This window comes from Sphaerodactylus townsendi, linkage group LG05, assembly GCF_021028975.2.
Source record: "Sphaerodactylus townsendi isolate TG3544 linkage group LG05, MPM_Stown_v2.3, whole genome shotgun sequence".
Taxonomy (NCBI): Eukaryota; Metazoa; Chordata; class Lepidosauria; order Squamata; family Sphaerodactylidae; genus Sphaerodactylus; species Sphaerodactylus townsendi.
The window spans coordinates 20,182,821-20,208,212 of record NC_059429.1 but is presented as its reverse complement, the minus strand read 5'-3'; the positions used below and the strand labels follow the sequence as shown (position 1 = coordinate 20,208,212).

Genomic DNA, 25,392 nt, shown 5'->3' with positions numbered 1-25,392 from the left:
CTATGATGAAGATGTTGCTAAGATGTACTCCCACCAACTGCACGCCTCTCACCTGCATGTTCATTCAGCAGTTTCTATGTAAACGCTATGCCCAGCACCTTGGCTTCAAATGCAGTAGGTCACCTGGCCTTGGTACCAGCTACACATTTTTCTAAAGCACCCTCTTTTCTCTCAAGGCTGTAAAAACTCCACTCGCGCATCCGGAGGATGGCAGGGAAAAAAAAGAAAAAGTCACACCACATCACCTGAACTTTCTCTGAGTCTCGCATTAAGCAGGTTTTCCTGGGAGTGCATGACTGTCTAGAATGGGAAGGAAAATCGAATCTGTGTTTCTAGCAGAGACCAAATGAGCTACAGATCGAAAAGTTGTGTCCCGTTTCCCATTACGGCATCACCAGCTCAACAGAAAGAGAGGCCACCAACAGTTCTGGCAGCAGGTGCTTCGAAAAAAAAAAGATGCAAGGGGAAAAGATATTCCCATAATCCACCCACTTTCATTCCCAGATCATGCGTTCCCACTTCAAATAAGGGGATTTTTTGGAAAAAAAATCCTGTTGGCTGCATGCAAGGTGGGGGTTGAGGGGGAGGGATAAGAAGAGCCCTGCTGGGTCAGGCCATCTAGTCCAGCATCCTTGTAGTCAACCAGTTCCTCTGAAGGTCCAACAACAGGGAACAGAGGCTGAGGTCATCCGCTGATGTTGCCTCCTAGCAATGGCATTCAGAGACTTACTGCCACTCAACGCGGATCCGGGGAAGTTTCCCTGTAAAACAGAGGTGTTAAAAGGCAGCCCAGGGCAGCGTCTGGCTTGTGAGATTCTTCTGCCTAGCTCTGAAGTCCGTGCAGCAGTGCCCGTTCGCTGCTCTGTGTGTACTGAAGAACTAAGCTCCCTCTCGGAAAGCCTGTCTTTCCCCGAGAATTAGTAAAGATTTCACCTCCGTGGAGGCATTGGAGATGTACTGGGACTTTCAGCTCTGCATTCCCATAGTTAATGATAGTCTGGATCCTCCAGTCCCTAGGGAAGGAGCAGTCAAAAAGAATTTTTTTTTTAGTATGAACAATCAATTTTTTAAAATCTATTTTTTTTGGTACCCAGGCGACTTCCAAGCACCTTCTTGTCGTCTTCCTCTTGTACAGAATCTAACCGATCCCTTCAGAGTGCGCGCACTGTCTTTTGGCCTATAGATTATTTTGGTTTGTATAAAAAAAGCAGAGTTATTGACGGTACGTGTGTGTTGGCGTGAAAAGAACAGTATCAAACATTCAGGTGTGGCTGGCTGATTAACTGCGGATTTTGACCCAGAAAAGTATGGCAGAGCTCCTACGATTACGACGATGTGAGACACACTCATCAAGCATGCAAAAAAAAAAAAAAGTCTCAACTCTGTTCGATGGCATTAATTATCCCCAGGAAGAGGGGAAGGGGGGAGGCGTGAAGATTATTGGTAGGTCAAGTTGTGCTTTAGTTCAGCACCACGGACAGTTCCCTGCGGACGGAGCTGCTCTGTCTGCAGGAGCAAAGCAGAACAGATGGCCTGAATATCCCACCCACCCCCACCCTCCTTGTAAACATTAGCTCAGTTCCAACAAGCAGGACGGAAATTCTGATTATCAATTAAAAAAAATGCATAGGTATAATGTGGTAATATGCCATCCCGTCCTCTCCTACCCCCTGTGTATCTGAGAGCAGGCAACATTCTGGAAGCTTCCGTAACTACAACGAGTTGGCTGGGAAGAAGCATTAGCCACAGGCACTAGTGATCGTTCTGTTGATCGCTCGATTCAATATATCACGAGATTCCTTTCCCCCACTAGGACTACCACTTAACTAATTATGGTGAATTTGAGAGGTCTTCTTTGGCTCAGATATCCACACCAGTGGCGGCGGCAAAAGCCCTCATCTTGTCCAGTCAACGATGCCCTCTACTTGGGTGGTATGATTACCAAAGGCAGGCCTCGCTTGGGCCTCCACATAAGGACCTGGGCATCATTGGCATTGGGTTTCACTAGTGCGTTGGGTGGGATGGGTTCCATTCTGTTTAGGATTTTGGGTTGCTCCTGCTGAGTTCTCCCTACTAGCCGGGCACGCTTGCCCAAGAGCTGCAAAGGGTCCACCTCAATGTCCACGCGCATCCTCCATTTTATAGTCTGCAAGATTATTTTTTCCTTGGTGGTCATGTTCATGGCTACGAGCCACGTCGTAAAGCTCTGGTCCCGTTTGATCCTGGTGAGCAGAGGCACGTTGCTGTCACTCACGGGGACGGCCCACGTCACGCTGGGATAGAAGTTGTCATTCATGCTAACCGAGAACCGGGAGATCTTGCTGGTGGGGCCAATTAAAGTAACTGTTTCAGTGGTGTTCCCGTACCAGGGATAGCTGACGCCATCGGAGTCACTGATGGCTTTTACTCGTCCTTCCCGCAAATCTGGAAGTTCCCAGCTTGACCTGTTGGAGGAGGGCAAAGCAAGAAGATTAGAAAAAACAGGAACGGCTAATGAGTGATTCTTCTAGATCAGGCGGTCCAATTTCACCATCGTCTCTAAAATCTGAAATTTATTTTTAAGGGGAAAAAAGGAGGGGAAAGAGACAGGTTCTGAACGAGGATCCAGGAGAACCAGGTTTGAATTGTCACTCTGATAAAAAAAGCTGGTGGGTTGGCTTAAAGCCAGAGTGGTGTAGTGGTTAAGAGCAGGTGCACTCTAATCTGGAGAAACGGGTTTGATTCCCTGCTCTGCCACTTGAGCTGTGGAGGCTTACCTGGGGAACCAGATTAGCTTGTGCACTCCAACACGCACCAGCTGGGTGGCTTTGGGCTAGTCCAGGGGTAGGGAACCTGCGGCTCTCCAGATGTTCAGGAACTACAATTCCCATCAGCCTCTGTCAGCATGGCCAATTGGCCATGCTGGTAGGGGCTGATGGGAATTGTAGTTCCTGAACATCTGGAGAGCCGCAGGTTCCCTACCCCTGGGCTAGTCACAGCACTTCGGAGCATTCTCAGCCCCACCCACCTCATAGGGTGTTTGTTGTGAGGGGGAAAGGGAAAGGAGATTGTCAGCCCCTTTGAGTCTCCTTACAGGAGAGAAAGGGGGGGGGGAATATAAATCCAACTCTTCTTTTTCTTCTTAAATCATTTTTGCCTAGTCTCTAGTCTGCCTCCCACGGTTATTGAAGATAAAATGAAGACGAGGAGAACAATGTGGTCAGCCACTTTGTATCCCAACTAGGAAGAAAATCAGGGAACAATATCTATATCTATCTATATATAAGCGAATTCCACTCACTGACTCACTCACCAACGGAACTCAAAAACCGTTGAACCTACGCACTTGAAATTTGGCACGCCGGCTCCTCATGTGCCCGAGGCGCTCAGTAAGAAAGGATTTCCAAAAATATTGAATTCAACTTGAGATATTAGCTATTTACTGTTTTTCCTATTCATCTCTGCCTATCTGCCTGAACATTCTGTGGATGACAGCTGAGCACCAAGGCACTTCAGCTGGCTTCCCAGTTCCTCTGATGAGTCACTCACTCTAACAGTGATTGGTACTCCGCATTTACATCTACAGCTTCCTGTCACAGGACTTTTCAGTGACAGCCACGTTGCTGCTCTAACTCCACCATCCCCATCGACCAGCTGTGGTACTGCCCACAAAACAACAGGCACACTTGATCCAATGGTGCGATGCCTTAAATACACACAGCAACTTACACATTGCATTACACACAGACAGCGCCAGAAAGCTGCTGCAAAATATGCAAAACCCACCCCGCCACTCCACAGGCACACTGTGAGGAAACAAGCTACATGTCACCCCTCAGTTCACAAACACACTGTACAGAACTATGCTGACGATCACCCTGAAATTCACAGAGACACCGCTCTCACCAACACGTAGTGAACCATGGGTGCCCTGCTATCCAACAGCAACCTGTTCCTTCTGCTGCAACCGCTACAGGGGGACTCAACAAATTCATACAGACGCTTGATCACCAACACGTAGCGATTCACAGGGGCCCTGTCTAACACCGCACTCCTCACCACGTAGGAACCTGTTCCTTCTGCTGAAACCGCTAAAGGGAGAACATGCTCCACTGCTGCGCCACCTGCCTTCTAACACAGCACTCCTCAACACATAGGCTGTGCTGAAGCACGCGCACTGTCACCCCGAAATTCACACACAACCAGTGCGGGAGCATGCTGAATGTCACCCTCAGGACAACAGACAAGTGAAAGAGAGCAATTTCATGCCAACATTCAAAATGCACGGACAAGTCTACCACAGGACAGGAAGCCTCAAACTGGGACTCCAGCACCATGACTGCACCATGGCTCACACAGGAGGTATCGAGGCCCTAAGTAGGACGCTCCAAGATATTACTGGCCACAACCGTCTTACGGGTGGAGTTCTTTGCATTTCTTATGGGTGGAGTATTTGCATTTCTGCGCTCCGCTTTTCTGAACTCCCCGTAGCGAAGCGTGGGCACCCTGCTAGTCTAAAATAAAATCAAAGGTGGTCTTAGGTTTCAGGTTAGGATTACAGACATATCCCGGACCTAAGAAAACTGCATATGGCCAGTAGAACCGAAAAAGGATATTTTACAACACTCCTAACAGCAGATACTATTTAGGTGGTTTGAATTCATTACTGATGAACCTGCTTGCACCAGCAACATCTTCCTATTGATGGTTTCTGGAACTTTCCCACCCAAGGAGAACTTCCCTGAGAGGAAGCATATTCAACTTGCTTGCTTGCTATGTAAAGAAGTAAAGGCTAGGGGTGGACACAGAAAATTAGAAAACACTGTGGTGCTGTGTGGTTTCCAGGCTGTATGGCCGTGTTCTAGCAACATTAGGAGAGAATGCTGCTAGAACACGGCCATACAGCCCGGAAACCACACAGCACCCCAGTGATTCCGGCCGTGAAAGCCTTTGACAATAAATTAGGAAACACTTCAGAAGAAATATTTTCTAGTTTACAATGATGCTTGAAATGCTTCTTTTTAAAGGCAAGCTTTTAAAGCATTGTTTTGGCAAGGCTATACTCCTTCCAGATACTTTCCAGTAACTGTATCAGGAGCAACTGTTGTGACGGCTCAAAGCCATCAAAGGCTCTTCCACAAATGCAGAATATGCACTTTCAATCCACTTTCACAACTGTTTGCAAGTGGATTTTGTTATTCTGCAAAGCTGCAAAGTGTACTGAAAGTGCATTATTCTGTATGTGGAAGGGGCCACAGAGAACTCTTCCAAGTGGTAAAGGGAACAAGTTCAATCTGACATGGGGAACAGGAAACATCTCGCAGTTCAGGTGCAATGGACCACCGCTTGCCAACTGCAGTCGTTAAAGCTTACCACAGCAGCTCAGAGTGTAGCTAACATCCAGCCTTGCCTGCTACAATGGGGTTGTACAAGAGGCTGCCTTTGAAAAGTCTTTGGAAAATTCCACAGGTCCAAAAACATGGCTGGCAGGTTTTTGACCGAGATATGGTTTAATAATCCCCTCTCCCCAGGGCTTAAAGATCTTCACTGTCCTCCAATCTGTTTCCTGGAAGAATTCAAAATGCTGGTGTGACAAATTGCCTGGAAATATAATTTTAAAAAATGCAGTTCTGTCAAAGTAAGATATTGTTTACAAGCGTGGTGTAGTGGTTAAGAGTGGGTGCACTTTAATCTGGAGAACCACAGCTCTGCCACTTGAGCTGTGGAGGCTTATCTGGTTGAACCATACCACCTGGGTGACCTTGGGCTAGTCACAGTTCTTCAGAGCTCTCTCAGCCCCACCCACCTCACAGGGTGTTTGTTGGGGGGGGATCGAAAGGAGATTGTAAGCCCCTTTGAATCTCCTTACAGGAGAGAAAGGGGGGGATATACATCCAACTCTCTTCTACCTTCAGAGTGAGGCAAAAAGACCTAGGAACAGGAGAAACCACCTGATTGGCTGTGGCCTCCAACACTCTGATTGGGCAAGTAACTGCATGATGCAGAGGGGGGAGGAAGATATCTACCTTGTTACAACATTCTGAGAGGTTTTTGGAATTTTGAATTCCTCACATGAACATCTATCTGTCTTTGCTGTGACAAAACATTACCTCTCTAGGAAAGTAGTGGCAGACAGTGTGAAATTCTGCCTGGCCCTACTTGTTGTGACATCTCTGAGTGTTGTAGTTAAAGCATGTCTACACAGACCAGGAGATCTAGTGGCTTGGAGTTATTGAGCTCAGGTTGAGAGCAGTACATATAATCAGTGTAAAGAGAGATCTTCCAGGAGAGGGAAGAAGGAAATCCTTTGATTTATACAATGCATTAATGTGGCATACAAGAGGCCGATATGAATTCAAAACAGGAGCAATTTTATTATTCCCTTCCTGGAGAAATGGTCAAGTCAGACTGTCAGGGAAGTTTCATGTTTAAACTGGGTAGGGGAAAAGGCAATAGGAATGAAGGAAATTTTGAATAGCTATACACAGTAGGTAGTTTTTTTACAAGAATGTGACTGTTCTGTTCCACCCACAGGTGTTTGCAACTGTTCAGAGAGATCACGTAGCTGTCACTCCTTAGATAAACAGGCATAAGCTAATCTGGTGAAAATTTCTAAAGTTAGAGGAGGCAGGAACATACAGGTTCCAATTTTCCTTTTTTAAATACTTGACAGGGATCATCCTCTATTCCTTGGAGCTTTATCTCTCAGGGAAGGACTTCGAGTTTTACTTCCCTACCTTAGGATCCAACTTGATCCTGCGCTACTCTTCTCCTTCCTCTCTAGTTGCCAACCTCTCTACTCTCTCAGGTCTGTGGAATTCTTTTTGGTGGTTGTTTTGAACCCCTGGTCGATCAAGTTTTCAGGTCGGTATAAGGCATCGGCAGTCAGCGGCCTGTCACATCAGGCTAGGATTTTGTTGCTTGTCTGTTATGCACCATTCTCCCATGGATTTTCATCAGTACATCTGCTGTCATCTTTTGTGATTCATCTTTGAATATGCGCTAGATAGAAAAGTGGTGCATGCATTTAGGAAGAGAAAAATCGATACATAATATTGCTGAGTGACAGCTGAATCAAAAAAGAACGTGCACATCGCGGCATGGAGGGCAATTCCTCTCTTCAATCACTTTCAACTCTCTTAAAAATTACTGTCAGTTTCTGGTCTTCACTAGGGGGATTCTTTAAACTGGTAAGAGGTGTTTGAGTGTTCTTTTTTTTTGCAACAATGCACTACTCCATCTACCACGCAGGGAACTGTGTTGGATCCAACAAGTTTTTTCTGCTTGTGAAACAGGATTGAGGGTGACCCTTTGCCACTGACAAAAGACTACGCCGGGGATCACAGGATTTGCCTGGTATGGAAGCAGTAGTGAGTAGGGGAATGGGTTGAGATGGAGTACATTTTTTTAAGGCATCACAAATATATTCTTGCCAGATCCATACTACAGAGAAGGAGCAGAATTTCCAGACTAGCTGAAGGAAAGGAATAGATACTCTTAGCATAAGCATTTTATTGTCATTGTGCACGCACAATGAAATTTACAGCAGCATTCCTCGATGCACACAATTTCAGACTCATACCCCATCCTCACTTTCCCCTTCCTCCACCGATCCCTACACAGCCCCAAACACTGATACTACCAAATCTTGGAAGCTAAGCAGGGTCAGCCCTGGTTAGTACTAGAATGGTACTGCCAAAGAATACCAAGAGCAGCAGTGGCGTAGGAGGTTAAGAGCTCGTGTATCTAATCTGGAGGAACCGGGTTTGATTCCCAGCTCTGCTGCCTGAGCTGTGGAGGCTTATCTGGGGAATTCAGATTAGCCTGTACACTCCCACACATGCCAGCTGGGTGACCTTGGGCTAGTCACAGCTCTTCGGAGCTCTCTCAGCCCCACCTACCTCACAGGGTGTTTGTTGTGAGGGGGGAAGGGCAAGGAGATTGTAAGCCCCTTTGAGTCTCCTGCAGGAGAGAAAGGGGGGATATAAATCCAAACTCTTCTTCTTCTATATTGTTGAAGGCTTTCACGGCCAGACTCCACTGGTTGTTGTGGGCTTTCCAGGCTGTGTGGCTGTGGTCTGGTAGATCTTGTCCCAACCGTTTCGCCTGCATCTGTGCCCGGCATCTCCAGAGGTGTGTTACTTCTCTCTGGACACAGTGTGTAACACACTTCTCTCTGGTGGATTCCGTGTGGGCCAAAAACAGCGGTGTGAGAACAGTGCAAAATGGTTTAAAACAATGTAAAAGGGTTTACACTGTTTTCACACCGCTGTTTTTGGCCCATGCGGAATCCGCCTCTGTGTTACATCTCTGAACATGCCAGTCACAGATGCAGGTGAAACGGTAGGAACAAAATCTACCAGACCATGGCCACACCACCCGGAAAGCCCACAACAACCAATACCAGGATACTTAGCACAAGGAGGCAACGGAAAACCACTCCCGTTTGTCTCTTGCCTTGAAAACCCTACAGGGTCAACATAAATTTGCTGCGACTTGATGGTTTTTACTACCACCATTCAATCTGTTATACAATAACAAAACAAATTTGATTCAACGCAAGTCTCCAGATCCAAAACCGAAAGGACCATGCAAGTGTGATTCTCCGCAGCGGCTGGTTGCAAACAGGAGGTTAGTAACACACATGCCATTTGCTCATGAGCCTGAACTGGCGTGCCACTCCTGTCACTGGTAACTGCCCATCTCAAAATATCTGATATTTGCTCCCAGGCAGGTCACTCTTGTTTTAATCTTCTCTGGCCAGGGTGACAAAACCAATTTCCTCAGACATTCCCGGCACACTGAAATTGGTTTAAAAATAATCTGATCTGCTAACTGAATGCAAGGAATTGGGTCAAGCGTTTCCTCTCTAAGACAGCCCCAGGCAGCAACCAGTGTTTCCCAGGCAAAAACACATACGTCACTGCACTCGGCTGCCTGAATTAGTACCAGGGTATTTTAGTATTCTCAAAGAACGTAAATTGATACTACTAAATGAAATAGTACCAGGGTTTTTTTTTCATCACTACAAGAGCTTGGTGGCATAAAGCCAGGCCTACAGAGAGGCTGCAGAGTATGCCTCGAGGAAAACCCACCGAAAATTCCAGAAAATGCACCTAATAGAAGCTATCCCACAGTTCACACAAGACCATCTGTCCACCCTGTCAAAATGCTTGTCACTCGGTTAGATACGTTATCAGTTTGAGCTTTCTCCCCTCTCCTCACGACAGCTTCCCAGACTAACCGAGACTGAAATCCTAAACACACTTGCCTTACAATAACCTCAGTGAACAAAATGAGGCTTGCTTCTGAGCAGACATGCACAGAATTGCACTGCGAGATCAATGAAGTTTTACTTTTAAAATTCATTTAAAGCAGCAATTTCCAAACTTTTTCAGGCAGCCGCCCCCTTGGCTCCCGGGTCCTATCCCTAGTGCTCCCTGCGCATACGCATACGAACACACCTCTTTCTTAGTAAGAGGTCTGCTGCAAATTTAAAACAACTACTAACACTGTAAACACATGCACGCATTTCACAAATACAACATGACCTAGTAAAAGTAAACCAATTTATTCAGCTGTTTTAGCAACATGAAAGGGTAGAGGGAGGGTAGAGGGAGGGAGGAGGGAGGGAGGGAGGGAGGAAGCAAGGAAGCAAGCAAGCAAGGAAGCAAGCAAGCAAGCAAGCAAGGAAGGAAGAAGGAAGCAAGGAGGGAAGGAAGCAAGGAAGCAAGCAAGGAAGGAAGGAAGCAAGGAAGAAAGCAAGGAAGAAGGAAGCAAGGAAGGAAGGAAGAAGAAAGGAAGCAAGGAAGCAAGGAAGAAGGAAGGAAGGAAGAAGAAGAAGAAATGAAGCAAGCAAGCAAGGAAGAAGGAAGCAAGCAAGGAAGAAGGAAGCAAGCAAGGAAGGAAGGAAGAAGAAAGCAAGCAAGCAAGCAAGCAAGGAAGCAAGCAAGGAAGGAAGGAAGGAAGAAGAAATGAAGGAAGGAAGGAAGGAAGGAAGGAAGGAAGGAAGGAAGGGAAGAAAGAAAGAAGGAAGGAAGGAAGGAAGGAAGGAAGGAAGGAAGGAAGGAAGGAAGGAGGAAGGAAGTGTTTTAGCTACTACCTAGAGAAGTCAACATGCATGGCAGCTCCTCTGGGGAATGCCATTTGTGACCTGTTGCCAGGGGTGTATCTACAGAAAAAGGTGCCTGGGGCAAGAGCTAAAATTGCACCCCCCCCCATCAATATCTGACACCCCTGAGCACGCTAAACCAGCAGAGGTGCAGGGGCCATATCACTTCAGTCTTGTTCCATCGAAAAAGGTAAAGCTGGTCCCCTGTGCAAGAACCAAGTCATTACTGACTCATGGGGCTCTGTCACATCATAACAGATGCTAGGCCAATTTTTTTTTTCTGGGAGGTTTGCCATTGCCTTCCCCAATCATCTTTAATGTTTGCCGCATGGGAAAGCTTGAATTGGGTGGAGAGGAGGCACAAAAATGGCTGAAATAAATAAATAAAAGTTACATCACTGCAATTCCTGGTTGATGGGTTATCTGTATTGGACAAATGGGAGGATCATGGGATATTGTGAAAGGGAAGAAAAAGAAGAAGAAAAGGAAGAAGAGGAAGAAGAAAATGTTACTGACCATTAAAGCCAGTTTGTTTGTTCTTTTTCTCCCAGAATCTGGTTCATGATTTTATCAATACAACTGGTTGAAATGCATCTGTGGATACTCACATGCTTTACTGACTCGCCCCCTCCCCAAAAAACATACAAACCCTTCACCTACTCCAGTACTCAGGCATAATCTCTGACTTTCATGATGATGGTGTAGGAATTTAAAAATCAATATTAAAACCAGGCTGAAATCAATTAATAGCTTTAACTCTGCCTATCTGGCCCCAAGAAATTGGCCTTGTATGGTTCAAGGCTTTCACAGCTGGATTCAACTGGTTGTGGTGGGTTTTCCAGACTGTGTGGCCGTGGTCTGGTGGATCTTGTTCCTAACGTTTCGCCTGCATCTGTGGCTGGCATCTTCAGAGGTGTATCACAGAGGGAAGTCTGTTACGCTGCGCCAGCCACAGATGCAGGGGGAACATTAGGAACAAGATCTACCAGACCACGGCCACACAGCCCGGAAAACCCACAACAACCAACTTAGCCTTTGTTCATACATCTTTGTTCATACATCTAGAATCCTCAATAGCGTGACAAGTTCTCAAGCCTGCCTGGAGGTTACCATTCCTAGGTGGCAGAACATTCGGCAGCCTGTGGCCCCTGCCTCTCCGCCCACCCAGCGTGCTCTTTTTCCTTGCAAAATGTAAAAAATAAAATAGCTAAGCCGGAGGGTGAGAGAGAAGCAGGAGGGACCCCTGTGCATGCCCCCCCTCCCCTGCCTCTTGTTAGGAATTCAGATGACCCAGAAGGCCATCACCCCAGCAGCCCTTCCTCGGCTGGAGTCAGGAGCCTTCAGCCTGGAGGGAGTGCACCCTTTCTGCGGGAGGAGAGTGGGTTAGTCACATGGGTTCGACCCTGTAGGGCACAGGTGTCAAACTCGTAGCCCTCCAGAAGTTCATTAACTACAATTCCCATCAGCCCTCGCCATTATGGCCAATGTTCATGTTCGGAGGGACTGAAAGGAATTGTAGTTCATGAACATAAGCATAAGCATTTTATTGTCATTGTGCACGCACAACGAAATTTACAGCAGCATTCCTCGATGCACACAATTTCAGACTCATACCCCATCCTCACTTTCCCCTTCCTCCACCCATCCCTACACAGCCCCAAACACATCAACACGAAGCCACGAAGTTCAGCATAGCCACAGCTCTAGAGTAGAAGCTGTCTCTAAGCTTCTGGAGGGCCACGAGTTTGACACCCCTGCTGTAGGGCTTGGGGTGTGTGTGTCAAGCTGCCAGCACACCACAGTCCCACAGGAGTCCCGTTGGAGCATCTTGCCTCCCCCAGCAGCCAACCTGCCCCCCAACCTGTGCCACCGACAACAAAGGGCTGGACAGCTCCCTGCAAGGAAAAGTCAGCTCGCCTGCCTCAGGGGCTGCTTCAAAAGAGTTGGAGGATGCCAACTTCTCTACTACCCCCCCCCCCCACAGCCAGAGGGCCTTTCCCACCACTGCCCCCCAATCTGGCTGAGCTCCACATGTGCCTGATGGTGATGCAGAGATGCTTCTTGGGGCAGGGCAGGCCACTTTGCAAAGCTGTCACAGCTAAATATGGGCTGCGGCGCCAGTGTTTATCTGAACAACCTTTCATCTGCTGGCTGGCCCAGGAATCCTCACACTGGCCCCTTCCTGCTCCAAAACTCTCTGTCGCTATTCTATTGTCCCCAAATTCCTCATCCCTTGAGGCTTCCACTGCCACAAGGGGAGAAGTAGCACCCACTTTGGAAATCCCTAATTTAAAGCATGTCAATGCCGCCTTCCCCACCCTATTTGTGGTCCGTCCGCAGGATGGCAAATATTAAACATTTTGAACTGTGAAAAGCAATTACGTTGTCTATCTTCCAATGCCAGCAAAATCTAGATATATTCACACTATCCTGTACTTCCTGGTGTCACGCATGTCTATAAAATATGTCCAGAACTCATTCTTTTTGCAAAAAAAATTCATTTTAAAAAACCGTCTATTATTTTTCCATTAGCAGATGAAAACAGAATTAAGGTATATTGAGTAAAATCAAAGTGGGACGTATGGCGAGCTTGTAGGCTTTCAAGGGAAAAAGTGTTGGGAAATGGTTTGCCACTGCCCACCTCTGCATGGGCCGACAGAGTTCTGGAGAACTGTGACTGTCCCAAGGTCACCCAGCAGACTCCATTGGAAAAGCGAGGATTCTTCAGATTAGCGTCTGCTGATCTTAACCACTACACCACACTAGCTTCTTCCTACCCAATACAAGATTCCATAAACCTAGATGCCAACGCTGTCCCATATTCATTTGGATGAAACTATTATGGGAACTATCTGCCCTAATGCCAACCACGAATCATGCATTTATTTGTGTTTTGATGCCACATCTCTTCCAACATGAAACCCAAGGAAGCTTGTGTGGATTTCCCAAGATATCTTCCCTTCAGACACTAACCCCGTGGTGGCGAACCTTTGGCACTCCAGATGTTCATGGACTACAATTCCCATCAGCCCCTGCCAACTGGCCATGCTGACAGGGGGCTGATGGGAATTGTAGTCCATAACATCTGGAGTGCCAGAGGTTCGCCACCACTGCACTAACCAGATCCATCCTTGCTCAGCTTCAGTGAGGCCGCTATGATTGCATGCTCTTCACTGATATCTGCCCTGGAAACCATTCACTCATTCATCCTTAAAGATGAGGTATGCCATCATCTGTCAAAAATGCCCTTGGACAGTTCCACCCACCCACCCACCTCCCTCCCAAATGGCCCCAAACTCATGGGACAGTCTTTCTATCTGCTAGGATACTCTTGTCACCATGGAAGTCACCATCTTCCACTAATGAATAGGTGTCAAACTTGCGGCCCTCCAGATGTTATGGACTACAGTTCCCATCATCTCCTGCCAACATGATGCTGGCAGGGGATGATGGAAACTGTAGTCCATAACATCTGGAGGGCCATGAGTTTGACACCTGTGCGCTAACGAAACATTCTCAGGATCAGACCTGGTCAGAAACTTTGACTGTATTTGTCACTTTCTGATTCAGCACTTCCTTTCTGAAGTCTCCCTTTTGAAGTTTTGAAAACAAACAATTCCCTCCGTCCCCTGCCAGCTACAGGAGTTAAATTAGTTTAGCAACATTAAGATAAAGCGCACACTACCCCATTATGGTCGCCAGGCTAACTCCACACACTTCAGTTTTACACAGAAGTGACACAGACTATGCCGCTTGCGTCTCTGTCGTTCTGTTCTTGCCGGATAAAATTTCTCACTATTTTGAGCTGGAGAGTCAGCAATTAGAATCTTAGTCATGCCAGCTGGTTAGACTTAACAGCGGATGAGGCATGACTTGCTCACAGCCGACGGACAGAAATATGTTGTGTTAAATCTGGTTTCTGTTAATAGCAAACAGAAGCTACACTCCACTTTGCTCAGGACTCGTTTCCTTTTAATAAGGCTCTGGATGTTGAATATGTGCTTCTACCTGTAGAACCCGACACCTTTCTTTGAAATCCCTGTTCCCAACCATTGCATAGCAGATTCTTCCTTTAAGTGCCCTCATGCCTTGACAAGACAAGATATTCTATGTAATCAAATGAGAATGGGCTGAGTCATGTGTCACAATGTCCTGCCATGGAAGAAGAAGAAGAGTTGGATTTATATCCCCCCCTTCCTCTTCTGTAAGGAGACTCAAAGGGATTTACAATTTCCTTTCCCTCCCCTCTCCCCCCACAACAAACACCTTATGAGGTGGGTGGGGCTGAGAGAGCTCCGAAGACTAGCCCAAGGTCACCCAGCTGGCACATGTTGGAGTGCACAAGCTAATCTAGTTCACCAGATAAGTCTCCACAGCTCAAGTGACAGAGTGGGGAATCAAACCCAGTTCTCCAGATTAGAGTGCACCTGCTCTTAACCACTACACCACGCTGGCCCGTTGTGAGAGACACAAGGCCTCTGTAATGTGTGAATCAGCCACACATGTCAGAGGGGGACAACTGAGGGCCTTTCCCCACTTACCTTAAGCCCTGCGCTACTCTCCTCAAGTAGCGCGGGGTCCCGGGGCACTCCCCACGACAGGGGCGGCGACAGCGCAGCTGCCCCGACGCTGACGCTGTCGCGCCCCCTCAGTGCGTGGCATCCCTGGTGCTGGAGAAAACGGCGCCTTTTGATGACCGCGGGGTCGTGGGGATGCCCGGGCGCGCGCCAGGGATGCTGTGCGCTGAGAGCAGCATGTGGCATAGGGGGGATCGGGGTGAGTGGGGAAACGCCCTGAGATAGTCAGCATCTCCTCAAACTTCACACTCCCCAAACACCAAGTCTAAATCTCCAGGGAGCTGCCAAGTCAGATTTGGCAACCCTAGCTAAACCTAGTCACAAAAAGCATTTCATTTATTTCAGAAGGTGAACTATTTCACAGGAGTTGTTTTCAGGGTTACTCCAAATTTCCAACCAAAAACAGGAGGGGGAAGGTTCTATCTTCACCCCCCAATTCCCCTCGGACCTTCACATCTCTATGTACAATACCAAGGAATATACAGACATGATTTCCTAGCAGGGAAGTAAAGGACACCAATTGAAATCTTAAAAACAAACAGATGATATTTTGTGTCGGACTTCAAAAGCTGTCACATGACGTACATAGTGGTGCTCTGCTGTTAGTGGCCAATTCTCCACATGAGCCAATAATTCCCCAGGGCTTTCCCACCATTCATTCTTCAGTAACCTTCTGAAATTGTGAAATATAGCCTCAGTTTCTTTAAAGAGGGCAAGATGAGAATACACACGAGCTGTTTCCGGTGCGAGACTTGCTTTACAAAGCAGCTTGTGTTTGTTAAAAAAGAGAACCCTGAGAACACATGAAATTGCCTTCTATGGGGTCAGACCCTTGATCTATTGGGCCGGATCCTTGATGTGTGAGGTCAGACCCTTGATCTATCAAAATCTAACACCCCCCCCCTCGGCTTCACCTGAGAACAGACGTCTTGCCTGTAGATGACCAGGACAAACAGATTCTGTCTTGGGGGATGATCAGGACGTTCAGAGGGCCCGCCTCCTGGAAGTGGGGAGGCATGCTTGAGGAGGCTGGCGGTGAGGCAGGCCTGAGGTCCCTGCAACAAGGCCCTCCTGGGTGGGCACAGTAACCTGGCTTGCCGCTGATGGCCGGCCACACCTGCCTGGCCATGGGGGAGGAGTCAGACCCCTGCCCTTCACAGGTTTAAAGAGGGAGCTGAGGCTGCAGGCCTGGCAGCCACCTAGAGCTATGGCAGAGCCCAACAGATGGACTGCAGCCCAATGGTGGAGCAGGGGAGAGTCTACAGAGGGCGCGGCTGGGAGGAGGGGATAAAGAGGGACTGGGGAAGGAAGAGCAGTGTGGTGGATGCAGTGGAGGAGGTGAGGAGGAGAGACAGGGAAGAATAGACAGAGAGAGAGGGAGAGAGAGAGAGGGAGAGAGGGTAGAGAGAGAGGGGGTAGAGAGAGAGGGGTAGAGAGGGAGAGAGAGTGGGGGAGAGAGAGGGAAACAGAGAGAGAGGGAGAGAGAGGGAGGGAGAGAGGGAGAGGGAGAGAGAGAGGGAGAGAGAGGGAGGGGGAGGGGGAGAGAGAGGGAGAGAGAGAGAGAGAGAGAGAGGGAGAGGGAGTGAGAGAGAGAAGGAGAGAGAGGGGAGAAGGGGAGCCCAAGGAGAGGGAAAGCCTTTAGGCTTGGGCCAGTGAAACCCAGCCCGGACTCCTCTGAATGCACATGCCCGCCACCAGCTACCTGCTGCTGCAGCAGGGCTGTCCACAGGGCCTAGCCCTGGAACTCAGTAGAGCAGCAGGCTGCATCATCTGCTCCCTGACCAGCGGGAAGCAGGCAGTAGATCATCCAGGTAAGGGGAAGGAGGGAGACTACACCAGGTGGCACAGGGCCGGGAGAGTGGGAACCCCCACGCTTTATTTTGATATTTGGGCTGCTGGAGTATGAAGTTGGAGAAGCAAGAATATATGTTGTAGCCCAGATAGGGGGAGAGAGGGCCAGACTGTGTGTTCAGGATAGGGGGACCAAGTCTTAACATAGTGAGGGACCTCAACTCTCCTCCACGTCAGGGACCCTGCTCCTGATGGAGAAACTGGGAGGAGAAAGTGACATCATGGCAACAGTGCAATGTCAGTTTCAGCTCCATAACCAAGAATGCCACCACATGTTGATACACTTCAGCAATCCCATGTTTCTTTCTTGATTGAGGTCTAAGTTTACCCCAAAACCACCTTCACAGGTTGAAGATCGAGTTTGCTAGCTAGTCCACAGAACCAAGAACTCATAGAAATCTCTTAGAAAGAGGATTGTAATTTCTCTTCAAGGGGGAAGAGAGGCAACTAAGATGCCTAAAGAGGTTTTAGAAGAGAAACTGAGGAAGAATTGGGAAACCTTTCAGACCAGAACTGGGAACAGTGGGGATGACGGAGAAGGAGGGCTAAGACACAGGAGACAGGCCAAGCTATGGACTGACTGAAAAAGAAAGGGTTTCATGAGAAGGCCAAGGAAAGCACAAAAGAGATAAAACAGAGATCTGCTAATTTTTAGATTATTCTGCCTACAACTGAATACTCTAAACTACTAAAGGAATAAGTTTTAGGCCTAGAGGGACTGCATTTGATGCTCAATTCATTTTCCTTTTTATTCTATTCTACTTATTTCCTTTTTATATATAACGAATGGGCTAGTGATTCTCTCTTAGTCTCACAGGGTTATTATAAGGGTAACAACGAAGAAGGGAAAAACTTCAAACATCACCTTGCCTTGGAGGATGAGCAAGATAAAAAAAACACCATATATTCTTTGTATTTACTTCAAGAGGAAGATATACCTTCACATTCAACACCACAAATGGCAAAGATAAATGCGTTTCCATGGAATCTGAGGTTCCTCTGATCAGAGCTACAGTCTGAAGCAGGATCTAACTCTACTACACCATTTTCCAACAAATCAGGGGAAAAAAGGGGATGGTAAGCAATTCAGACAAAAAAATGGCTGCAAAAAGTGCCCGATGCAAAATTGTGGCAAGGACAAAGATAATCATCTTTGCAAGGGGTGTCTCTTCATAAATCATGTTAACAAAATAGTTAATAAATTGATTGGTGGGAGAATATTTTGAAATATGTAGAACAGTTAGTAAAAGTAAAAATTGACGTAAACAATGATTTATTAATTGTGGGGGTAATAGATGATATAAGAGTGAACAGAAATTTGGAACCAATGTATAAAATAATGATTAGAGGGGCACATGCAGTGTTGGCGTGGGGCTGGAAAGATAACAAGAAATGGACGGTCTCAAAATGGTTGGAATATATTTGGGAACAAATACAGTTAGAGATTTTTGAGAGACTGGCAAAAAATACACTATGGCAAGAGAAACTAGAAGATATTATGAAGCTATGGACATTGTATGAAAAATGGATGGAAGAAGCCGGATTTAACGAAGAACTATGGAACAAGAGAATAAGAAGAATGAACCTTCTGATGCTTGCTTGAAATAATCAATGGAAAAGAGGGGGGTGAAAGAGGAAAAATGTATAGTTGGAACAAACATATTGAATGTAACAAATATAATAATATTCTATACAATTAAAAATTTTAAAAAATAAAATAAATTGATTGGTGTGTGTTTGGCGTGTGTGTGGAGGTGATGTCTGTGAGATAGAGGAAGGAAAAGATCAAAAAATAGCATCAAGACTGGGGGCGGGGCAACGACACAATGCACCTAAGAGGAGTTCCCAATGGGCAGATAATGTAAAGATGAAGGTGTAGTTTGTTGGTATCCCTTAGGTGGGCAAGCTGCAGCACCAAACATGATGAAGTTGCTGTCAAAGTGCTTTTGAGTAAAATAATCGGCAGAGAAGACTTGGCTGCTACAGAGAAAGGATTCTGTTGTTGAAAAGCTTGTACTTTATGCCTAATAAAGGTTTTGGATTTGGAGTAACTTGTATACATTCAAAGTACATGGTTATGACTGTCTGTATCTGACAGTTCTCAGAGGCAAGGAGAGCAGCCAGATTTGAGCGCAGCTGCACCTTTGAGACAAACAAGATTTTCAGGATATGAGCTTTCAGGAATCAAAGCTAAGAAGCTTTGAATCTTGAAAGCTCATTCCCTGGAAATCTTGTCGGCCTCTAAGGCACGACTGGACTCAAATCTAGTGCTCTGTTGCAGATCCCTGCGGCTACCCTCTGACACTGTTTTCAAACAGGGCAAAGCAACCCTGCCCTTGAGTACAGGAGAAGGGATAACAAAGGCTTTGCTACAAGCATACTCCTGAAGTTGCTGTGACGCCAGAAACAACTCCTTGTCTGTAACGCCAGAAAACTGGGTTTGTGTTCCTGAATTACCCATCCACGAGGCATTTTCAGTTTCCTATAGAAGGTGATCAACCCCAATTGTGCCACATTTTTACTACTATTAGGAAACTATCTCCAAAACAACTGGACAACCTGATGGAGTCACTTCAGAGTGTGCCGCTGTCTCAGACAGACTATGCACACAACAGCAAGAACGCACGCACAGCATCTAACTTCCTTCCCACTACTCTCACATGTGAGTTTTACACACCATCTTAGAAGTACAGGTACAGGTGCCAATCCTAGCGCTTCAGTGCCCCTTCTACAGAGGCAGAAAAATCAAATCCCAAATGGCTTCAGTTTTGAGCAACACACAGCCTTGTGGGGAAAACACTTCCATCAATAGGGATTCTTCAATAAACAGTGGACATGTTCTCATAGCCCAAACAATGTTATGTTCCCACTGCCCAAACAGACAATAGCATCACGTAGTTTTGTGATCCACCAAGCTAAATGCAACCTACCAGTCATGTTTTGCAGCATGCCACCTTAGCACTGTGGCTGTTTTTAGCCTCAGGCGGGCAGCAGAAAGCAAGAGGTAATTTAGCTCTTTAATGACTGGCCAAATTGGTGGAGATGATAAATCCTACAGGCCTGGCTTTCAACAACAGAACCCCTGTCCAGAGGCGCATGGGGGGATGGTGCCCGGGGGCAACACCTGCTCCAGGCACCCCCTCCCACCTTCGCCCCCAACCTTCCCCCTGGGCGGGGAAGGCAGCAGAAGTTGGTGACGAGCCAGCAGCCTACTGCAAGCTGGCCGGAGTGCCCCTTGAGTTGAGGGGTGCCTGGCAGGCCCATAGAAGGCTTTGGTGTGTGGGGGGCAATTTTGCATCCCCCCACATAACCTGATGGGCAGCATCCAGTACAGGTACCTCTGGCAGGTACCCCATGCCTGTACCCTTCTTGGGTACACTAGAAAAATCTAGGTGCATGGACAACTAGCCATTTGGACAACAGAAGCTGGAAATCAGGGAAACATTATATAAGAATAAAAAAAGAGAAGCCCAGACTGCAACATTTGGTAAGCCAGACAAATAAGAAACAGGACGATGAGGGACTGCCAAGTTCTTCTTCCTGCAGAAGTTTCAAAGAGAAACACTGGGGATGAAACGATAAAAGACAGAGATAACTTGTAATGGGATCCTAAACAGGATCCTAAACAGGATCACGCTCTTCTAAGTCGATTGATGACAATGGGTCTAAGAAGGGTGCAAATCTGTTCAGGCTAGAACGGTGAAAGACCATCAGGCACCCTCACAACAAAGGCAAGCATCTCGCACATTAACCCACATGTACCTGGCAGAAGTCCATCTGCAGATTTATGTGCATGCTGGAAATGAGCCTGCTGCAAACAGAAAAAGCATTTATGAATGAGGTACCCTGTTCCAGAAGCTCTGGCGCAAATGAGGGAATAACTCAGCAAAAGCAGACAGCTGGAGTCAGAAAGCAGACACGCACAGCTGGGGAGGTGGAGGGGTGGACAGGAGGGAAGAGCGGAATCCAAGCTCACATCAATTGTTGATGCACATATCCCTGCTTCTGGTGCCTGGGAAAATTGGACAGGGGACCAGTTGCGTTGAAGATGAGATTGCCATTGTTATGGCAACACACTCATGTGCCAAAGTTGCTGTGGATGCTGGGAGAGAGAGATCCAATAATACAGATGCAACATACACACACAATTTAAGTCCCAATCCGTTATAGACAAATTTCACTTTAGGCCTTTTGAGGATGAAGCTGGTCTCCTGTTACTGTGGTTTTTAGGTAGAGCGGCATACCACAACTGCATCGCAGGACAGGATTAAAAAATTTGACACAGCAAACAATAGGGTGGCTGGCACCAAAAGCAGCATCCCCAGATGGCTCAGCAGGGCCTGTGAAGTGGAATGAGGTGTTGGGGATTTATTAACAGGCAGGTGGGATCTACTGTGATCTCTTGGGCCCCTTCCGCACATGCAGAATAATGCACTTTCAAACCATTTTCAATGCACTTTCAATGATACGCCTCTGAAGATGCCAGCCACAGATGCAGGCGAAACATTAGGAACAAAATCCACCAGACCACGGCCACACAGCCCGGAAAACCCTCCAGAACCACTTTCAATGAATTTTGCAGCTGGATTTTACTGTGCGGAATAGCAAAATCCACTTGAAAACAATTGTGAAAGTAGATCGAAAGTGTGTTATTCTGCATGTGCAGAAGGGGTCTGAGCTTCAGAATTTGGGGCAGACTTTTAGTGTGCTGGACATGGGCAAGAGGCATTCTGTGGATAAAATGGCTTGTACCTGTTACAACATGGTATTGAATATAGATCCTACATACGAGTCTGACAGGGTGAACTTCAGCTAATGACCCTTGAGGATGTAGATTGAGTCCTTGGAAAGGTATACTAACCCAGGCGTGCTCTCAACTTTTGCCCATCTTAGCTGGTTCTTGCCAGATATGTTAGCCAGGTTGCAGCACGGACAGTCACACTGACATGATAATTGTAAGACCAATGACAACTTCACTGTATGGATCTCCATATTCAGCAGCAATCTCTACTATACCTTTCCTCGGCAATGAGATTGAGAGGGTGGTAGCACTTAGCAACATTACTCCAGGGACATCTACATTGTGATGAGCCCAGAGATGTAACCAGACCAGTCTCTTGCAGCAAAAAATAAACAGGGTTTAAGAGATGCCGGAAATACAGGGTGAAATACAAAATGAAGATCTAATAATGAAAAACAGACCACTGAATATTGAATATAGATCCTACAGTAGCCACGCCAGTTGATGCCTGTAATGAGCAAGGAGTTTCCAGCTTTGCTAAAAACAGTCTTATTTTTGATTAGTGAAGATTTTTTTCCCTTTCAATGATCAGGGGAGGTTGGCTTGCTCACGAACAATGTGCCATTTTACAGAATCTGTCAAGCAAGATATTTATATTTGCTCAGATGCAGTTTTGTACTCAAGCTGATACTCTGATTACGTGTATATTTTTAAATTTTAGTTTTTAAATTGTATTGCTTCTTATAGTATAGGGCTAGCTGCTCAAAAGGTTCCAGGTGCCAGACTGACAAGGAAAATATATACGAGGGTGTTGTGGGTTTTCCGGGCTGTATGGCCGTGTTCCAGTAGCCTTTTCTCCTAATGTTTCGGCTGCATCTGTGGCTGGCATCTTCAGAGGAACACGCCATGCAACCCGGAAAACCCACCACACCCAAGTGATTCCAGCCTTTGGCAAAATATCTACTATTTGAGACTGGGATTTATTTGGTGGTGGGGAAAGAGTGAAATAGCACATGACCAGCACAACAGGTGCACTTGCCTGCCTGGCTTGGTTTCTGTAAGCATCATTTGCCTTATGGACGCCCTCACACATACACTTTGCAATAAGCACAGGAAGGGTCAGACAGAAGGAGAACATATTTGCACACAAAAACACGAAGAAACACCTAGGCCAGCGGTGGCGAACCTTTTCGAGACCGAGTGCCCAAACTGCAACCCCAAACCCACTCATTTATCGCAAAGTGCCAACACGGCAATTTAACCTGAACAGTGAGGTTTTCGTTTAGAAAAAAAAGTTGGCTCAGAGGCGTGCGTTACTCAGGAGTAAGCTTGGTGGTAGTTGATGGCTTTGCTTTGAAGCAACTGTGCAACTCTTCCAACTGGTGGATCCCGACCCTAGGAGGGTTTACTCAGAAGCAAGCCCCATTGCCAGCAACCGAGCTTACTCCCAGGTAAAGGATCGCACTTCAGTTCTTCCCATGAAAATCAGTGGGGTTTAACAGCACTTAACAGGGTTACCTACACTACTTCCACAAAACTAGGTCTTAGGTTTAACGCTAATAATCGAGGCCAGTGGCCCAGGCCAGCCTAGATGTGTGTGTGGGGGGGGCACTCTGTTTGTGCATGCCCACAGAGAGGGCTCTGAGTGCCACCTCTGGCACCCATGCCATAGGTTCGCCATCACTGACCTAGGCCCTTTCTGCACATGCAGAATAATGCACTTTCAATCCACTTTCACAATTGTTTGCAAGTGGATTTTGTTATTCCGTACAGTAAAATCCAGCTGCAAAGTGTGCTGAAAGTGAATTGAAAGTGCATTATTCAGCATGTGCGGAAGGGGCCATAGAGAAATTATCTAATATGAATCCATACACAGACAGGCCAGGATAACTGTTGATGCGGGGAGAAAACACCTTCTGAAACACAAGAGTGCATATAGGCAGCGGACTGTCCAAAGCAACGGACCAGGCTGTAGCCCCTAACCAGGATCCCTGCCGCCATGTTCCTTAGCATAGAGGAGCCAGATATTTGCTGAAGGGGCTCAGACATTCAGGATGGTGGCTGGGAATAGGGTGTGTGGTGGTATGTGCTGCCATGTTCCCAAATGCCAGGTTTGATTCCCCACTCCTCCACATGAGCTGCAGACTCTTATCTAGTTAACTGGATTGTGTTTCCCCGGTCCTCCACATGAAGCTGGCTGATGACCTTGGCCCAGTCACAGTTCTCTCAGAACTCTCTCGGCCCCACCTACCTCACAAGGAGAGGAAGGGAAAAGATGGTTGTAAACCACCTCGAGTTTCTTTAGGGACAGAAAGTTGGGGTATACATCCAAACTCCTCCTGCTCTTCAAACACTGGGGTGGGGGGTGGGGGGAGATCTAATGCTTGCGCCTGAGGGCCTCAGGCACACAGTGTCTTGTTGGGGAGGGGGTGCTGCTAGAGCAGTGATAGCTAACCTTTTCGAGACCGGGTCCCCAAATTGCAACCCAAAACCCATTTATGTATCGCAAAGTGCCAACACAGCAATTGGACCTGAATACTGAGGTTTTAGTTTAGAAAAAAACGGTTGGCTCTGAGGCGCGCATAACTCGGGAGTAAGCTTGGTGGTAGTCAGTGGCTTTGTTTTGAAGCAACCGTGCAACTCTTCCAATGGGTGAATCATGACCCTAGGAGGGTTTACTCAGAAGCAAGCCCCATTGCCAGCAACTGAGCTTACTCTCAGGTAAAGGATCGTGCTGTAGTTCTTCGCATGAAAATCAGTGGGGTTTAACAGCGCTTCACAGGGTTACCTACACTGCTTCCCCAAAACCAGGTCTTAGATTTAATGCTAATAATCGAGCCCAGTGGCCCAGGCCAGCCTAGATGTGTGGGGGTGGGGGCGACTCTGCGCGTGCCCACAGAGAGGGCTCTGAGTGCCACCTCTGGCACCCGTGCCATAGGTTCGCCACCACTGTCCTAGAGTACTAGTGCCATGTTAGCAAATGGGGAAGGGACTGGGGAAGGGGGTGGGGGGCTGCGGCCATGTTCCCAAATATGCCTTAGCGAGGGGTGGGGGCGCTCAGGCCTTCAGGGATGAGGAGGGGTCCCTCCTGTTGCCAGGCAACCTTCGCTAACAGGGCCTTCCCCGAGGCCTGCAGGGCATGCGAAGGCCAGGCCCGCTGGTGGCGCAAGGGGTCCCTCTAGTTGCCAAGGCAACTTGCCGGGTCCCCTGGGGGCTGGAGAGCTGGGGGGGCGGGCGACTGGAGAACGGGGCCGGTCCCCTTCCCTCCCCCCACACCTGGCTGCCGACTTACATGCCCAGGTCGCTGTAGGTGTTGTAGAACTCCATGTGGTTGCAGGCCTGGATCCAGCCCACCACCCAGGTGTGGCGGCGCGGGATGGGCGGCATGAGGACGCGGGCGGCGGCGCGGAAGTAGGGCGTGCGGTAGCGCAGCACGATGGGCGAGGTCTCCTCGATGGCCGTGGCGCCGGGCTCGATGCAGGCCGACACGTCGCACACCACGATGTTCTCCCTGCGCACCCGCGCCTTGCACGCCACGCTCTGCAGGCAGCCCATCGCCCCTAGCCGCCGCCCCGCCGCCCCACGGCCCCGGGATCAGCCCGCGCCCCTCCGGCCCCGCTCATGGCAGCCGCCGCGGGGCCAAGGAGCCGCAGCCCCGGCGGAGCGCGCGACCTGCCCGCCGCCGCCGCCGCCCAGCCCGGTGCGCCCTGGCCGGCTCGCCTGCCATCCATCCGACCGCGCCGGCGGGCAGCAGAGGCAGGGCGCCGGGGAGGGACCGCCGGGCACGTGCGGACGCCTCCCTCCGCCGGGGGACTGGGAGGGGAGGGGAGGGAAGATGCTGGGCGAGTGTCTTTCGCAGGCACGTGTGAGCGGAGCGTCACGTGAAGATCAGGCACCGGGGAGAGGGGAGGGGGCGGCGTAGCCCGGGCTCTCCTCTGGCATGCTCGCCGCGCCTGGGCTTGCCTTGGGAAAAGGTGGAGGAAAAGAGCTGTGGGGCGCATTTGTCCCTTGCAGTTGGGGTTTAGGGCTGGCTGGCGCATTTCCACTGACCTGGGTGCTTGAAAGGCATATGGCTCTGTGGGTTGGTCCAATTATGTTCGCTTGCATGCCCAGCATCATAACAATAACAACAA

General features: G+C 48.1%; 1 protein-coding gene across 1 annotated transcript; it reads right to left on the bottom strand.

Annotated features, from left to right (window-relative positions):
- Positions 1 to 1,840: 1,840 nt before the first annotated feature.
- On the bottom strand, positions 1,841 to 24,818 carry FAM78B (family with sequence similarity 78 member B). The gene is made up of 2 exons (XM_048498064.1): positions 24,552 to 24,818; positions 1,841 to 2,444 (listed from the first exon to the last, which is right to left on the bottom strand). Exons 1-2 carry the CDS (start codon positions 24,812 to 24,814, stop codon positions 1,922 to 1,924), a joined length of 786 nt encoding a protein of 261 aa, XP_048354021.1. The 5' UTR covers positions 24,815 to 24,818; the 3' UTR covers positions 1,841 to 1,921.
- Between the last annotated feature and the right edge of the window lie 574 nt (positions 24,819 to 25,392).

Coding starts and splice junctions, on each gene's coding strand:
- FAM78B (XM_048498064.1), bottom strand. CDS start 24,814: ATGGGCTGCCTGCAGAGCGTGGCGTGCAAGGCGCGGGTGCGCAGGGAG. Junction 2,445..24,551: donor ACCTACAGCGACCTGGGCAT/GTAAGTCGGCAG, acceptor CTCCTCCAACAG/GTCAAGCTGGGAACTTCCAG.